We start from the raw sequence: 17,015 nt of genomic DNA on the forward strand, positions 1-17,015 counted from the left end.
ACAATTTGAAGACGTATTGGAGATGCATGGCCTTGCAGAGGTCATCAAGAAAACCACAGACCCACCCAAAGTGCAAGAAGATGGCTCTGTGCATCCTGAGTTCGCCAGAGACAAACTGGTCCTGAGTTGGATCAAGGCGACTTCCTCCTCTTCCATAAAGATTCTACTCATCCCGTGTACCACCGCCTATCAGGCTTGGAATCTTCTGGGCAAGCGCCTCTCACCCCTTGCAGGTACCCGTGTGCGGATCCTTCGAGACCAAATTCGCACCCTCAGGAAGGACAACACCACAACTGTGACTGACTACCTCAACCATGCCAAATCACTTCTTGATTCCCTCACACAAGCTGGTGCAACAATGGATGATGATGAATTCGTTAGCTATGTTCTAGACGGACTTGGGCTTGAATACAAGGAGTTAGCCACCACACTCCACTTGCACCCAGATATTGGTTTTGACCAGTTTTATGATCTCGCTCTCAGAGAGGAACAATTACAGAAACGCATGTCGCTCAACGTGGCCTCAGGTGTTGCTATGGCTGCTGATAGAATGCCCAATGAGCGAAAACCTCATTCAACCTCCGCTGGTCGCCATCACAACCCCTATCACGGATCTGGACGAGGACGTGGACGTGGCAGAAATTGGATTCAAGGGCACAATGGGCAAACAGATCCGTGGAAATCAACCCAAGGAAACTGGCCACAAGGACACAACACTCAGCCTCGCGACCAGCAGATTGCACCATCTGCCCCTTCTCACGCAACTCTTACAGATGGCCGCCCACCACTCCTTCCAACACCACCTGGCAATTCTCCAAATACCCAGCGCTCAGAAGTCATTTGTTATCGGTGTGATAGGCCTGGTCACATAGCCCGCTTCTGTCCAGATCGTAAGCCTCATGCCTACGTGGCTGAAAATGCTGTCAACCCGTCTCCTTCTACTGATGATATAGCAAACCTCAATTGGTGTCTTGACTCCGGTGCTACCCATCACATGACCGCCCACACTGCTTCTCTACCGCATGCCCAGCCTTACACAGGTACTGATACAATTGTTGTTGGCAATGGGAATCAGTTAGCAATCACACATATTGGCAATACTAAAGTGACCGGGTTACATAAGTCCTTAAACCTTAATGAAGTGCTATGCGTACCTGCAATACGAAAGAATTTGATATCTATTCGTCGTTTTTGTCGTGATAATGATTGTTTCTTTGAGTTGGATGCTAATGGTTTTCATGTAAAGGACATCAAGGCGGGGACGGTACTTCTTACTGGCAGTAGTTCTGATGGGCTTTATCACATTCAGGCAACCCCACATCTTGCTCGTCAACTTGCATTCTATGGAGAGCGCACGACACAGGAAGTGTGGCATGCACGCCTTGGACATCCATCTCATTCAGTTTTTACAACCTTGTTGAATAAGTACCATTTACCTGTTAATGGTACCATTATCTCCAATAAAAATTGTCATATTTGCCCATTGGGAAAATCTTGTAGACTGCCTTTTGAATACAGACAGCTTCATGCTCAATCCTCATTAGCACTTTTACATCTTGACGTATGGGGGCCCGCGCCAGTCCCCTCAAATTTTGGATACCATTATTATTTGTCCATTGTTGATGACCACACTCGGTTCACTTGGTTATTTCCTTTGGCTAAGAAGTCAGATGTCTTTCCTACATTTATTACCTTCAAAAAGATGGTGGAAAATCGGTTTAGTTCTAAAATCAAGCAGTTGCAGGTTGATGGTGGGGGTGAATTTCTCAACAAATTATTCCTCGCATTTTTACGTGATCATGGCATATCGCATCAAATTTCTTGTCCCTACACTCCCCAACAAAATGGAGTGGTGGAAAGGAAACATCGCCATATTGTTGCAATGGGTCTCTGTCTGCTAGCCCAATCGCGATTGCCTCTTAGTTTTTGGGTTGAAGCCTTCTCCACTGCAGTTTTTCTGATCAATCGCTTACCAACACCGCAGCTTGATAATCTGTCTCCCTATGAGAAGCTCCTTCACCGTTCACCAGATTACAAATTTCTCAAAAGTTTTGGATGTGCTTGCTTTCCTCACCTGGTGCCATACAACAAGTATAAGTTATCCTTTAAATCTCTTCCATGTGTATTTCTTGGTTATGATGATCACTATAAGGGTTATCGCTGTCTTGATCCTTTTTCAGGTCGCATCTATACGTCTCGGAATGTGACCTTTGATGAAACATCCTTCCCTTACAAGCAGCCCCAGCTTCCATCTCCTTTGCACTCAAATGGGCTTCAACCTCTCTCTCTTGCCGACCAGCCCATACCTCTTGGGCCCTCTAATCCTTTGGTCAGCCCTTCTCCCTCATATCCCTCATCTCTTAATCCCACAGGCCCATCACTTCCCCCTATTTCTTCTGACCCTATTAGCTCCCCCCATTCCTTCGACACCCCCTTGTTCTCCCCTCTGTCCTCTTCTGTATCCCCAACAACACTGACCACGAACCCAGCCGATCCTTCTCTGGTATCCAGCATCCCCCATTCGCCGCCTCTTTCCACAGAAACCTCGCCACCCCTTTCCACAAACCCATCGCCCTCAATTTCCCCAAACCTATCCTTCGACTCTGACGGAACAACCCCACCCCTTACCCCACCTCCCACTTCTTCACCTCTTGATCCATCGATTTTCCCTAACTCTCCAGATACACCCAATCCTCCACAAAAATTCAAGAGTCTCCAAACCATTGTCCCATTTGGTCCAGAACCCAAACCCCTATACTCTAAAACCAGCCCCCATCCCTTACCCCTTGCCCTTTCTGCTGAAGCTTCTGATCCCCTGTCCCTTGAACCTACCAGCTTTACCCATGCTTCCAAACACAGTCACTGGCTCGATGCTATGCACGATGAATATGCTGCACTCATGAAGAACCAGACCTGGTCCTTAGTTCCTGCCACCTCCCGCATGAATATTGTGGGATGCAAGTGGGTCTTCAAAGTTAAACGGAGGGCAGATGGCTCAATTGACAGATACAAGGCTCGTCTTGTTGCCAAGGGATTTAATCAGAAGGAAGGCTTTGATTATGCGGAAACTTTTAGCCCGGTGGTCAAACCGGCTACCATTCGCACTATATTGTCTCTGGCACTTTCCTACCATTGGCCTCTTCAGCAGTTGGATGTTCGTAATGCCTTCTTGAATGGGTACTTGCAAGAGGAGGTCTACATGAAACAACCCCCTGGTTTTCATAATCCCTCTCACCCTCAGTATGTTTGTCGACTCCACAAGGCTCTGTACGGCCTTAAGCAGGCACCTCGAGCTTGGTTCCAACACCTTAGTGCCTTCCTCCTTGCCCAGCACTTTGTTCACAGTCACTCTGATGCATCGCTCTTTATTCGTCGCTCCTCTTCCTGCACAGTGTATGTTCTAGTGTATGTGGATGACATCATTGTTACTGGCTCTCCCTCACCAAGTGTAAACCACTTCATTGATCAACTATGTTCGACTTTTGACAGCCGCCGTATGGGTGAGCTCAACTTCTTCCTTGGCATGGAAATTAATCGGTTTTCTGACCATTTATTTCTCTCTCAGACTCGTTATGCAGTGGATTTATTGACCCGGTTTCATTTGACTGAATGCAAACCATCTCCTACCCCTTTGCCCTCTGACACTCGGCTCTCTTGTCTGGATGGTGATCCCTTGCCTGATCCATCCACCTATCGGAGTATGGTGGGTGGCCTCCAGTATCTTACCTTGTCCAGACCTGATATTTCCTTCGCTGTCAACCAGGTGTGCCAGTTTATGCACAACCCTCGAACCTCTCATCTTCAAGTTGTCAAGCGCATTTTTCGGTACATTAAAGGTACACTTGAGCAAGGTCTTATCTTCCATAAGTCCACTGATTTTTCCTTACGGAGTTTCTCTGACGCTGATTGGGCTGGTTCTGTTGATGATCGCCGGTCTACTACTGGTGCTTGTGTTTTCCTTGGCCCCAATCTTCTCACATGGACTGCCAAGAAACAGTCTACTGTTTCTCGCTCTAGTACTGAAGCTGAATATAGAGCTCTTGCACATACTGCAGCCGAACTTCGCTGGTTTTGTTACTTGTTTCGTGAACTGGGCATTCCCCTTCGCTCTGCCCCCTGCATCTATGTTGACAATCTCTCCGCTCTCTATATGGCTGCCAACCCTATTTTTCATGCTCGCACCCGGCATATCGAGATCGACTACCACTTTGTTCGTGAATTAGTTGCTCGAAAGGCTCTTCGTACCTCCTATGTTCCTTCCTCTCATCAGCTTGCTGACATATTTACTAAAGGTCTCGGTCGTGATCGGTTTTCACTTCTAAAATCCAAGCTTAATCTCCGCGTTGCTCCGCTACGCTTGAGGGAGGGTAAAGAGAATATCACTCCGGTTCATCCCAGGAAATCAGTTGATTTCCCCAAATCAGACTTGACAGATTCTTCCCCCCAAGATCAACGACATATTAGCTAGAATTGATTCATAACATATATGAGATTATTGTACTTACCATGTATTGCTTCTTTCTGTAAATAGACTTGAGAAAGTCTACTCTCTGTACATTATATACGGCTGCAATACAGAGACCAGACACACTGGTTGATTCAATTACTCTCCTCCTCTATCTCTCATCTCCCTTCTCCCCCCTGAACTCTGTTCCTTATACAGTTCAACATGCAAAGACTCTTCCAGTGTGTCTCCATAATCCATGGTCAGGAAAAATTCTTATCTCAGCTTGACGGAGCACACAAGGTTTACAAGAGTGACGGTTTAACAAAAACCGATGAATGGTTTAACGAAACCCGATGAATGGTTTAACGAAACCCGATGTTTAAGCATGTTGAAACAACAAAAGGGCTATGGGACAATCAGATATTAAAAAAAAAAAAATCAGGTTTATGATTTTTCGGGACTGATAAGCATTCTGTACCCTTTTTTTATTTATTGATGAAATGTGGGGGTTAAACCCCAAAGAAACACTAAACTTTATTAAAGGAGATCTGACGGGCATGAGAGACTCCAAGCATGTCATCAACCAGCACATCACATGGGTATTATCAAAGAAGCAAATGCCCAGATCCAAATTGTAGCTCCATCTTGAAAACAATATGCAGCAGTTCGCCGGATAAGTTGGATGCCAAGAGCTGAGTCCATTTCAATGGTGATTTTACTGACACCTTTATCCAAAGCCATTTTAAGTCCAAAGGCTAGACCCCAAAGCTCAGCTTCAAGAATTTGGCCAATTCCCAAGTTCACAGCAAATCCTTTAATCCAATTCCCAGAGCAGTCGCGAAGAACACCCCCAGCACCAATATTCCCAGAAGCAGTTTTACGAGATCCATCCACATTCAGTTTAAACACTCCCGTATCAGGAAAGTCCCACGTCAAAGAAATCTGCACTTTCTCTCCAGCAATATTATCACCACACGAAGCATTCTGTACCTTTCAATTCTATTGGGCACAGATGTATTTAGAATGCATGTACGCGTATTGGTTGGACAAAATGTGGGGCCCGTTGGGAAAATAAGTCACTGAGATTTGAATTCCGTGTCATATTAGCAATAGAGGACCCATGTAAAAGATACTGTTATAAGACAATGCCAACTACTACATTAGCCACTGCTTTCAGTTCCCAAATAGTGCAAAAGGGACTGACAGCCCTCAACGTCTTTTGGCCTTTTTTTTAGTAGTAGTGTACAAAAATTAAAATAAAAAAACTAATAATATTTTTTTACTTCTTTGTATATGTCTATATAATTAATTGATTTAAAAAAAGTAAGAATATTTGCATATAATAATAATAAATAAAATAAAAATTTGTAAAAAGTCATTTTTAAAATGAAACATAAATACAAATATTATGAAGTTAAAAAAAATTCAATTGGCACACACGAAAAGTAACGGTAGCTGGATATTATATAAGCATATGTTGAACGGGTAGAACTCAATTTCAATAGGGTCTAGTCTAGTGGTCCTTTCTAAGAGCATCCACAGTGGGGAAGTATATAATGAGGTGTATGTTAAATATACATTTTTTGTGATCGGAATCACCCGTAATGGGGAGGTGTAAACGAGTGTAAATTTGCATCACCATCATAAGATGCAAATTTAGATGTACATGTACATCATTTTTTACATATTTTGCAGGTGGGATCCAATTGAAAAAAGGTGAGATAAAATGGAGAAAAGTTAGCAAAAAAATTGTTGGACCAAAATTCATATGTGAGCCCATGTTTTGGTCCCTCCCACCACCCCCACAAACAGCCACCCCCACAAACAGCTACATTGCTGGACCAACAGCTTTAATTTTCAAAAACAGCCAGCTTTAATTTTTTTTGGATGAAATCATATCTTTTCCGAATTTAAATATTTTTAGGTCTATTTGTTTGAAAAAATAAAAATAACTTAATACACAAAAGATTAATTTTATAAATTTAACACAAAAATGAATTAAGACAAAAAAAATAATTATACATCTTTAGACCCCCGAAAATATAACCCTCTACTGTGAATACTCTAAGTTTGGCTGAAAATGGAAATTCGACTTGCTTGTGATCTTGGGACCAATGGCGGCTCAGAAGACAGAGGAGTGTGTGTCCTGGGGCATGGCCGGCTATAATAATTTGTAGTTGATGCGTCCCTTTCAGCCAACAGTCAATCAAGATGGTGGCAGGGCCATGGCACACTTGGTTGTCCTTATGGGCCTTTTCCCTTATCAGTTGCACTGCATGCGGCCCCACGTTTTCCATATCTGCAAAATTGATGCACTCAAAATAAGAGACATCAAGCATCTACAACACCACAAACCACCCAATCAGAAAAAAAAAAACATTTTGGTGAGTGTCACACTATGCTATCATATATCTTGGACAAATTACTAATATATATATATTTTTTGGCGCTAAAAGACATTATCTTTATGTAGAAGTCTTTGTAGTTCTGATTCAAGCAATCAAATTCCATGGCCAGCGAAGAACCTTCTCCAAACTAAGGGAAAGTAAAATAAAAATCTTCAAGTTTCAAGGACGGTGAGGAACAAAGTATGGAAGGTGTGTGAAATAAATTTCATGATATTTGAGAAAGACCTTTTGTATTGGAAAACTAAGAGGAGAGGGCCAACTGGGTCTTTTTGCACACTGATATGGTGTGAGCCAAAGAATATCTAATTCATGTCGGTCTTCGAGTAAGAGAATGCAAGACCAAAGTTAGAAGGAAAAGGCTAAGTCACTCGTTCCTTCTCTTGATGTCACTGATTGTGGGTTTCCAACCAAAGGAATGCAACAAAGCTACATATAGGCTGGATTGTCTGCCTTAGATCTAGATATTCCAATGCATATAGGGTTTAAAAGTGGCCAGCATGACTTTATCCTTTGGTGAATAATGATAATATGCATGACCGATAATCTTAAAAAAATTACTTTTCTTGATAAAAAGAAAATTATGTTAAAATGATTTCCACTGAAAAAGATTGTTACAAGGTTATACTCTGCTGCTGACTGTTACAAGAGAGAATCATTTTTCTAACTAATGCCATGTGTCAGAGTGTTATTGGTAAAATCCAATGACAGGGATTTATCTGCAAGTTGAATTCGGCAATTAATGCAAACATGAAGCTTGGATATGAGATGAAGAAACCTTATCTGCAGAAAGTGCCTTGGTAAGAACATCAGGCCACTGAGCCTGACGAGGAAGAAATTGAAGAGTGAGCGCATTACTGACAACAACTGAGCTCGTGATTTTATGAGTTTTAATTTCACCCCTCTTGACAGGGACGGATTCAGGATTTTAAAATTGGGTGGACTAGATTTATTTTATTGAACTGTTAAATTTTAGGCTTATGGAATTGATCATATGTGTATATATATATATATATATATACAGAGAGCTTCCATTGAGGGATCCCTCAAATAAGCTTATTTGAGGGACACCCCTTGTAGGCCCCACTCCGGATTGTATTTCACTAATCCAAACCGTCTATTTTGTAGATACTCATTCAAAGATCATCTCTACAAAAAATCACTTGAATCCGATATCATGTGACCACTCAATTGAGTTATTGAAATTTTAGTACTTTTCTTAAAGCACCGTGTTCATTGATTTTGTAAGACACAATTGGATGTCGAAACGGTTTCCGATTTGTCTAATTTTTTGTAAGGATGATCTATGAATGAATACCTAAAAAATAGATGGTTTCGATTATTGGGAAAAGAATTGTAGGGTACCCTAAAGGGCGTCCCTCAAATAAAATTATTTGAGGGATCCCTCAATAGAAGGGGACTGTATATATATATATAATTTAAGAACATATCATTTTTATTTTATTTGTTTAAAAGGCTTATTTTACACCAACAATACCAGCTAAGGTCTACCATGATAGATAAAAATGAATTAAAATAAAATAAAATTCATAAGAAAATTCAAAAATGAAAATTTATCATCACAAAGATAGAGTTAGATAAACACACGGCAACTAGAGGTAACACTACAATTATCCAATTAGTTCAAATTAATATTTCTGCTATAAATGGGATTAAACACTTACTATAAGAAATTAAAAAAAAAAAAAAAAAAACTCACCTGGTTGTACAATTCATAGGACCGTCCCTGCCCCTTGATAAATTCTATACCCTTTTTTTGGCCAAGGCGTTGGTTAATGGATCTGCAAGATTATCACTAATTCACGTTAATAATTCCATTGCTGAAATGATGTAGAATAGATGGCAAAAGTAATCGAAGAGGAGTTCGAGAGGAGTGTGCAAGGGCAAATCCAAAAAGCTACAAGTTTGGGCCCCGAGCTCAGATTTGGATCCATGACCGGTCGATTCGAAGAGAACAGCATCACGAGTAAAACTCTTTGCATGCGAGATCCTTTAACAGCCCAAAATTCAATTTTTGTGTTTTATCAGTTTTTGAAAATTTCGTTAATTTTCCTATTATAATGTTTTGTTTATTCCTAGGATTTCTAGGGTATTTAAACAATTTTTACCTGTGGCCAGAGTTATGTTATGTTATGTTATTTCAGATTATCAATAAACTTGAGGTTCCCGCATTTCTTCTTGGTGGATTCCAAAGTATTGTGTTTTAAGCTAAAGCTTTAGCCATCAAATTGTCACGCTGTGTCATGAAAGAAGACCTTGCAACATTGTGCCTTCTTCTTATGAGTACCTACCATTAAAAAATTTAAAATTATTTTTCCAATTTTAATTAATTAAACGGAGAACTTAACTGTGAACCTAAGTAAGGTTAACGATAAAAAAAAAAACAAATTTTTGGCATAAAGTTGACGCGAAAAAGACTTTAGGTAATAAAGGCTGAAAAATTAGTAAACTTCCGGATAAGAAAGTGAAATTTACCCTAAAAAAAACAACATGAATTACAAAATGTTGCATCATATATATAGCTCCTCCGTGGACTCCCTTTTTCATACAGTTAATAGTTTCAAATGAACAATGAATACTCTGTCCTAGAAAGTGAAGCAAATCGTAATTCTGAGATTCATTAATTTAATAAAGATTACACTTCAGCTTATATACATACAACTCACTTAAGCTGAGATCATTACATTAAGTATATAAGCTGGGATGACTTGGCATCAGAAGCTATTGTAGAAACTCTATCAAAAAGCACCTACTTCTATCAATGTCGAATTGATGTCGCATGTGCCATTTTCACCTCTTTCTGCAGGACATATTTTAATCAACATGACATCCATCTAATGTATACAATTAAAAAACAAAAAGAATGACTTCTCTATGATTGTTTTGTCAATATTTATAAATAGACGAAGCAAAATATGTTTGTGGGTAAAATTACCTTAAGCCGAGATTCATATGAATTGTAATTTTATTTAGAGATGGACTTTTACTTTGAGGCTAATTAGGAAGCTTACTTCTACAAGAATTTGGTGATATCTAAATTATTATATAAAGCAAACTCTCCAACTTGAGAAGGGGTTCCTCCTAATTCCTTCCATATTCTCCCGCTAGAACTCAATCTTACGATATCAATGTCTTATTTTATTCTATATGAGTGTTATGGTTGTAACTGGGATATGGGTTGTGAGGATCAAACACTTTGTACACGTTTGTTCTTTGTTCATTCAATAATGGAAATATCCAACACTCCATGGACGTAGTCCAAATATAAGTGAACCACAAAAATATCTTGTGTTGCTTAATGGATCTTCTTGCTTAATTTCTAAGGGACCAAGTTGGTTTGAAAAGATTGTCAGAAAATGACATTTTCTATTGAATCAATTTCAGGGATCAACAAAAAAAAAAAAAAAAAAAACCAAACTGCAAATGACAAATAAATAATAGAGGCATGCAAATCTTCTTGCAAGTGGCAGGACTAGCCAAAAATAAAAAATAAAAAAACAGTGGTGATTTTTCCACTCTTCTTTTATTCACTTACACTCCTTTTTGTTTTTTTAATATTCTTTACCATAAGATAAAAGGGAGTGTAAGTGAACAAAAGAGGAGTGAGAACATACAATTTTAAAAAAATGAAGTGTAAGTAGATAAAAGAAAAGTGAGAGAATCAGTATCCTAAAAATATTGACAGGACAAAGGACCCTCCTCAATCAAGAGGGGCAAACTAGAATAGACAAAACATGCGGAGATAAAAAAGAGTGGGCTACCCGCTCTTCTACGATTGGAAGGTTCGTTGAATGATGGATGGTGGTGAGTCGATGATGATGGATGGTGGGAAACCTCAAAATATGGACAAAACAAGTCGACCTAAAAAAAGAGCAAAAGTGAATGAAAACCCCAAAATATGGACAAAACAATTCCAAAAAAAAAAAAAAAAAATCACTTTTGCTCCTTAGTTTGTGGAATTTTCACTTTTATTCTTGTTAGTTCAGTTATGACAATTTGACTTACGTAATTTGATATATTTGAATTGTTTGATATTCTTGCAATTCAAAGACACGTGTAAATTCCTGTTTAATTTCATGACAGAGTAAATATGTGTCATTGACATGCATAGATGTTTTGGACAAAATTAGAATGAATTTAATAGAATCTCTCTTCATTTTTCTGACCAAAAAGAGAAAGCATTACATGTCGTGCTTATTTGGGAATTGTGTAGGAAATGAAGATTTTCTGTCGTTTGCAAGAAGATGACCGATCGTAAGTGATTTTACAATCATTTTTTAAAACGATTTATTATTTTTATTTTTCTCCTTAATTATTTGTAGTTTCGTTTTCAAATTATTATCAAATCAGAAATGTACAACCGTACCACTGTACACCCAGCCAAAGAAATCGACATCTATATGAACTATCACAGTCATCATTATTAGGTTGAGCAAATAAAATGGTCATTTTTATTTATTATTCACATATATTTAATACATCTAATTGAATATCTAAACTTTGTATATATTTATGAACATTTCACGTCAATTATTTTCGTCTAATTGTATTTGTGGATCACACAAAACTTATCTCTTTTATTAATTTTTTTTTAAAAAAATTACACCCGAGAAAGACAGAAAAGAAAAGGAGAAATGTTATACCTTTTGTCTTCCCTTTGTATGGAGAGCAGAGATAAAAAAATTACACCCGAGAAAGACAGAAAAGAAAAGGAGAAATGTTATACCTTTTGTCTTCCCTTTGTATGGAGAGCAGAGATGCACGTACGTAAGAGTATTTATATATAGATACCTTTGTCTGCATATATCATATAGATACCCTTTATTAGACAGGTTGTGTCTGGAGGCTTCGAGAAGTGTGTACGACGTATCCCCACGAAATGGAGGGTAATAATTTGTTGAGAGTGAGAAAAGGTGCATGGACTAGAGAGGAAGATGAACTTCTCAGGCAATACATTCAACAGTACGGTGAAGGAAAATGGCATCAGGTTTCTCTCAAAGCAGGTAATATTATTATTAGTTGAGGACACTGCTTCCTTGGTCTTTTTCTGTATGCACGACGTGACAAACTGTAATTTATTTATTCGCTTGTAAGAGCGAGTCAGAATAAGGAGGCAAGTAATTTTCTTAAATAAATTTATATCTATACTTATAACTGGACTTGCTCAAGAAAGAAACTAAGGCTCATTTTATAACCATTTTAATTTTAGTTTTTATTTTTTATTTTTTATTTTTCATTTTTTGTGCTCTATAGAGGAAGAAGAGGGAGAATGGAAGTGAGAATGAGAGTGGAGATGGGATTAAGAGGGAATATGAGAGTGGATGATGGGATGGATGAGTAACAAAAGAGAAAACAAAAACTAAAAACTAAAATCTTTTTGAAATTGTTTTCACTTCTGTGACTCCTCCTTCTCATTCTCTCTCTCAATCTCATTTTGACTCTCATTCTCACTCTCATTTTCCTCTATTCTCTAGCACGAAAAATGAAAAATGAAAACTAAAATTGAAATGGTTATCAAACGGGCCCTAAATTGTTTTTTTATGGAGAATGTAGGAAGATTTTATGTGTAAGTTTTATGAATTATATATGCAGGCTTGAACAGATGCAGGAAAAGCTGTAGACTGAGGTGGTTGAACTACTTGAGGCCAAATATCAAAAGAGGAGACTTTACAGAAGATGAAGTGGATCTCATGGTTAGGCTTCGAAAGCTTTTAGGAAACAGGCAAGTACAATCTTCATCTTTCGTAGCTAACTTGCTAAGTTGCTAGGAATGAAGGACTTTCTGTTCTTTTTGTTCGACTTTTTGTGCTTTGCAGCTAAATCTAAGTACTTGTTACCATCTTAGAAAACACAGCCAACAAATTACTGCATACCCCAACCATATAAATCTTGAATAGTAATATCAAAATAATAAAAAAAGAAAAAAAACTACCACAGCCAGAAGGAAAAGTAATACGACAAGTTATGTTCTTTACTCAATATGATATATATATATATATATAGTTTTTATATTTAAATCCTACACTTTTCTTTGTTCACCCCAATGTTGGAAAAACAACAATCAGTGACTATTTAAAATAATTATATATTCACAATATATATATATATATGAATCAATTAAATAGAATTTATAACAAATTGTAATACAGAATGCAGTATATAAACAACAAATGAAACTGACTTGGATTTGAGATAGAGGCTTGCAGATTTGATGCAATGTCCTAAAGACAGTAATTTCACCACTTCTCGATGCTTGAAGTTCTACAGGTGACTGCCTCCTAGGATTCAACTATATGTATTCTAAGCCCTAGAACTCAGACTTAGAATTGGCGAACTTTTTTTATTTTCCTCTCAGACAAGATGAAATATGCTTGTAGAATGCTTTTTCTGTGTTAAACAAATGAGGCTTTGTTTGATTTAAATAACCTCTGAAACCTTATCAGAAGAGTCACAACATTTAGAAAACAGTTAATTAAACTAATCCGAATTAATAAAAAAATTATTAATTCGAAACCAAAAAAACTCATTTAAATCTGAAAGTGCCCAAGTGCCCCAAGGTCCACGCCCATCTTTTTTACCATTAAATATTATATAGTTTTATATAATATTCAAAGCCCAAATTATTTTTTGAAGCCTAATGGGCTTCCACTTGGGCAACTTCCATTTACCAAGTGTGGGACTTCCACACTTATAAAGCCCTCACTCTTTCTACTTTCTACCAATGTGGGACAAATGTTCTTGGATTTCATTCAAACTTCAAACACTCAATACTTAAATCATTAAGCTCTTAAGTTTTATTATTATGTAAGAAGACAAAAAATGTCATCCAACTTAATACTTAACTCTAATTCATACATACACACACCCCACCACTCTTCATATTAAGTTTTAGAAAAACACAAATTCTTCTACACCCTATTACCATATATATGTCTACGATATGATTATGATTTTGCCGATGTAGAAAATCAAAATACCGCAATAGGATCACCAATTTGGACACAAGGAAAATAACTTTAATTGGTTTCGCATTAAGTACAGCCTCCAAACCATATTTGAAATCTGAGCGAATGATATCTAGTTGCAAACCATAGCCGCTTAAATAAGAAAATGTCAACTGAAGGCTACAATCATCGTAGACATATCTCTGACTAAATTTTCTTTTAGTATGCCAGTTTGTTTGATAATGGTAACTTACATATTAATTGAACTGTCAATATTTCTCTATCAAAACTTCCTATTTTATTATCAAATTTTTAATAATGATAATTAAAAAAAATAATACTGCTACACATTTGACAACCGTATTTTTATCTAGGAGTATAAGGTAAACTTAGAATGGTAAGGGGCAAGATAGCGGAGTGTGGGGTGTGAGGTTGATGAGTTTTTTATTTTATTTTTTCTACTGGGTGTGTATTTAGGAGTAGTTTGGGAAGATAGTGGAGTTTTACTAGAAATTGTCAAAATTTGAATAAAGTTGGGGTGAATGTAGAATATGGGGTGAACATAGAGAAATGTGGGGTTTAAATAGAAAAGCTCTATATATATTATAGTAGCATACAAGGGATTAGTATGTAGTGGACTAGATTTTGATTCCATTGTACTTAATAAGATATTTATTATGAATAATGTTATTTTTACCACATTTGTACACCACATTCCCATACCATATCACATTATGTGGCAAATAAGGTGGACAGCCAAATCAATTAAAATTATTTCGCATTTTCTTTTCTTTTAGGATTTGTTAACACTTAAAAAAAAAAACTGTTAATTAACCTTTCTTTAATAAAATACACTTCATTGATTTAATTGATGTGACATATGATATGGACATGCCACATCATGTGGTATAAAAATGTGAGATAAAAATATGGTAAATGTAGCATTTATTATTATCAAAATCTAATAGCTTGTTACAAAGTGAGGGAGAGAGTTGCGGGAAGAATAGAGAGAAAGGGAGGGGGAATGGAGAAAAAAAAGGGAGCGAGAATCGAGATGTGTGCTTTGGGCCCTTTATCAATTTTTTTTAATTCTCACATAAAAGTTAACCAATGTTAATAATAAGACAAATGTCATCCTTTAAGAATGGTGATGAGCATACACGTTTAGTTAATGTGGTGAGCAAAAACACGGCCTTTTTAACTACGGTAAGCTCTTCAATAGGATCGCACACAACTATTATTTGAGAAATTTCACAAATCAAATTTTTACGTTTTCGAGATATGATATAACAAATTTTCAAGTTCTTATTAATTAATAGTATCAATCTTTGAACTATTCAATATATAACCAGCATCTGTAATTTTTTATTTGACTGTGCTTTCTTACAATAAAAAATGCTTATGACAACGTTTGGTAGAAAAGTTTAAAAGTGCTTCTAGGTCATAGAAGCACATGTTATGTGCTTCTTCCAAAAACACTTGGATTTCTTATGAAAATTTCAACATCTTTATAATAAAAGCGCTTATGAGCAGAAGTACTTTCTTAAGAAGCAGTCCCAAACGAGCCCTTAGACATGAACCAACAAAACATTGCAATCTAATCCCTTTCCTTTTATGACTTTTTGTTCTTTCCAATTCACTTGTTCTAATAAGATGTATTTTTAAAAAATGTCTAAATAATATAATTTCTAACAAATCCTTTTTCTTTATGTATGCACATCATTTAGGTGGTCGTTGATTGCTGGAAGAATTCCTGGAAGAACATCAAACGATGTGAAAAACTACTGGAGCACCCGACTAAGGAAAAATAAGTCTTCTGAGGCCGAAAAAGATAAAACCCTAGAAACAACAAAGACAGTAATATTAAGGCCTCAACCACGAACCTTCTCCAAAAAGTCAAATTGTTTGAGTAGCCCAGCTCCAACTTTACAGCATATTCAATTACAAGAGAATTTTAACTGGCCATTGCCATCATCACCGCCTATAGAAAATGGAATTGATGAGTGGAAAAGCCAATTAGCTGATACGAACAGTGTTGAAAGAGCAATGTGTTCTGGTTTTCAGTTGGAGGAAGATTTCTTCACAAACTTTTGGGTTGAGAATATAGCCCAAAACACAGGAACTGGTGTAAATTCTGCTGACGAAGGCCTGCTGAGTTACAGTGACTTCTCTTTTCATCTTTGGAATTTTTCAAAAGAAAAATAGGGAGAGAACTAAGTTTCAGAGGGTCTATGTCTTCCCAGTAGAATTCTTTTGCATCTCTTTTTAAACATTTATTTCTGTTGAATTCTTTTGCATTGTAATATTCTGTAATAACATTTTCTATTATGGTAGTCAAATAAATAATATTCTAGTTTATCAACAAAAATAACTATTACATATATACCTGAATATATTACCATATACGTTTTTTATTTATGCAAACGATATTGGAGAAGGAGAGATTCAAACACAAGACCTCAATTGCATGGCTAACTGCTCTTAACCCAACTCAGTGCATGCATTTATTGAAAATTGAATAAGTAGTTTCTTGGAGACTTATGTACTGTAATGCCCCTGAAACTTCGGTCAAATATCACTTTACCACTCAAAGTTATAGTGACCCACTTAACCTCCTTGACCATGATTTCGTGTTCCACTTTACCCGCACTGTTATCTCCATTAATAACTTTGTCAGTTTTGATGATGTGGATATTTTATTTTTTTACTACAAGTGATGATGTGTCATGTGAATGTCCCCCCCTTTTTTTTTTTGTGTTTAAATTGAATTAAATATAAAATAATATAATATAATGACTTGTTTAATTAAAAAATATATAAATAAAATGGAAAATTAATAAATAAATTTTTTCCTTCTCTATGCTTTAAAAATAAAATAAAATCCCTAAACTCTCCCCAAAGATCAATCCCTATTCCCAAAGATCAATCCCTATCCCCAAAGATCAACCACCGCACCATCGCACCATCACACCATCATCTCTCTGCAACTAACCACCGCACCATCATCCATAACCACCCAAACTCACCATCATCCATAACCACCCAAACTCACCACCAACCATACTCACCCACAACCACCATACATGACTGGGTTGTCGCGGCCAGGCCAACTCGAGAAGAGAACCTTAGCCATGTGGCCCCAGAAGATGGTCATGTGCATCATCATCTTGAGGCAGCTCGTGGGCATGAACCCAGCAC

At 37.2% G+C, this 17,015-nt stretch overlaps 1 protein-coding gene across 1 annotated transcript; it reads left to right on the plus strand.

Annotated features, from left to right (window-relative positions):
• Nucleotides 11,628-16,624, plus strand: LOC18773933 (transcription factor MYB113). The gene is made up of 3 exons (XM_020565405.1): nt 11,628-11,876; nt 12,466-12,595; nt 15,545-16,624. Exons 1-3 carry the CDS (start codon nt 11,753-11,755, stop codon nt 16,020-16,022), a joined length of 732 nt encoding a protein of 243 aa, XP_020420994.1. The 5' UTR covers nt 11,628-11,752; the 3' UTR covers nt 16,023-16,624.

The sequence above is a fragment of the Prunus persica genome, chromosome G6 (genome assembly GCF_000346465.2).
Source record: "Prunus persica cultivar Lovell chromosome G6, Prunus_persica_NCBIv2, whole genome shotgun sequence".
NCBI classification, from domain to species: Eukaryota; Viridiplantae; Streptophyta; class Magnoliopsida; order Rosales; family Rosaceae; genus Prunus; species Prunus persica.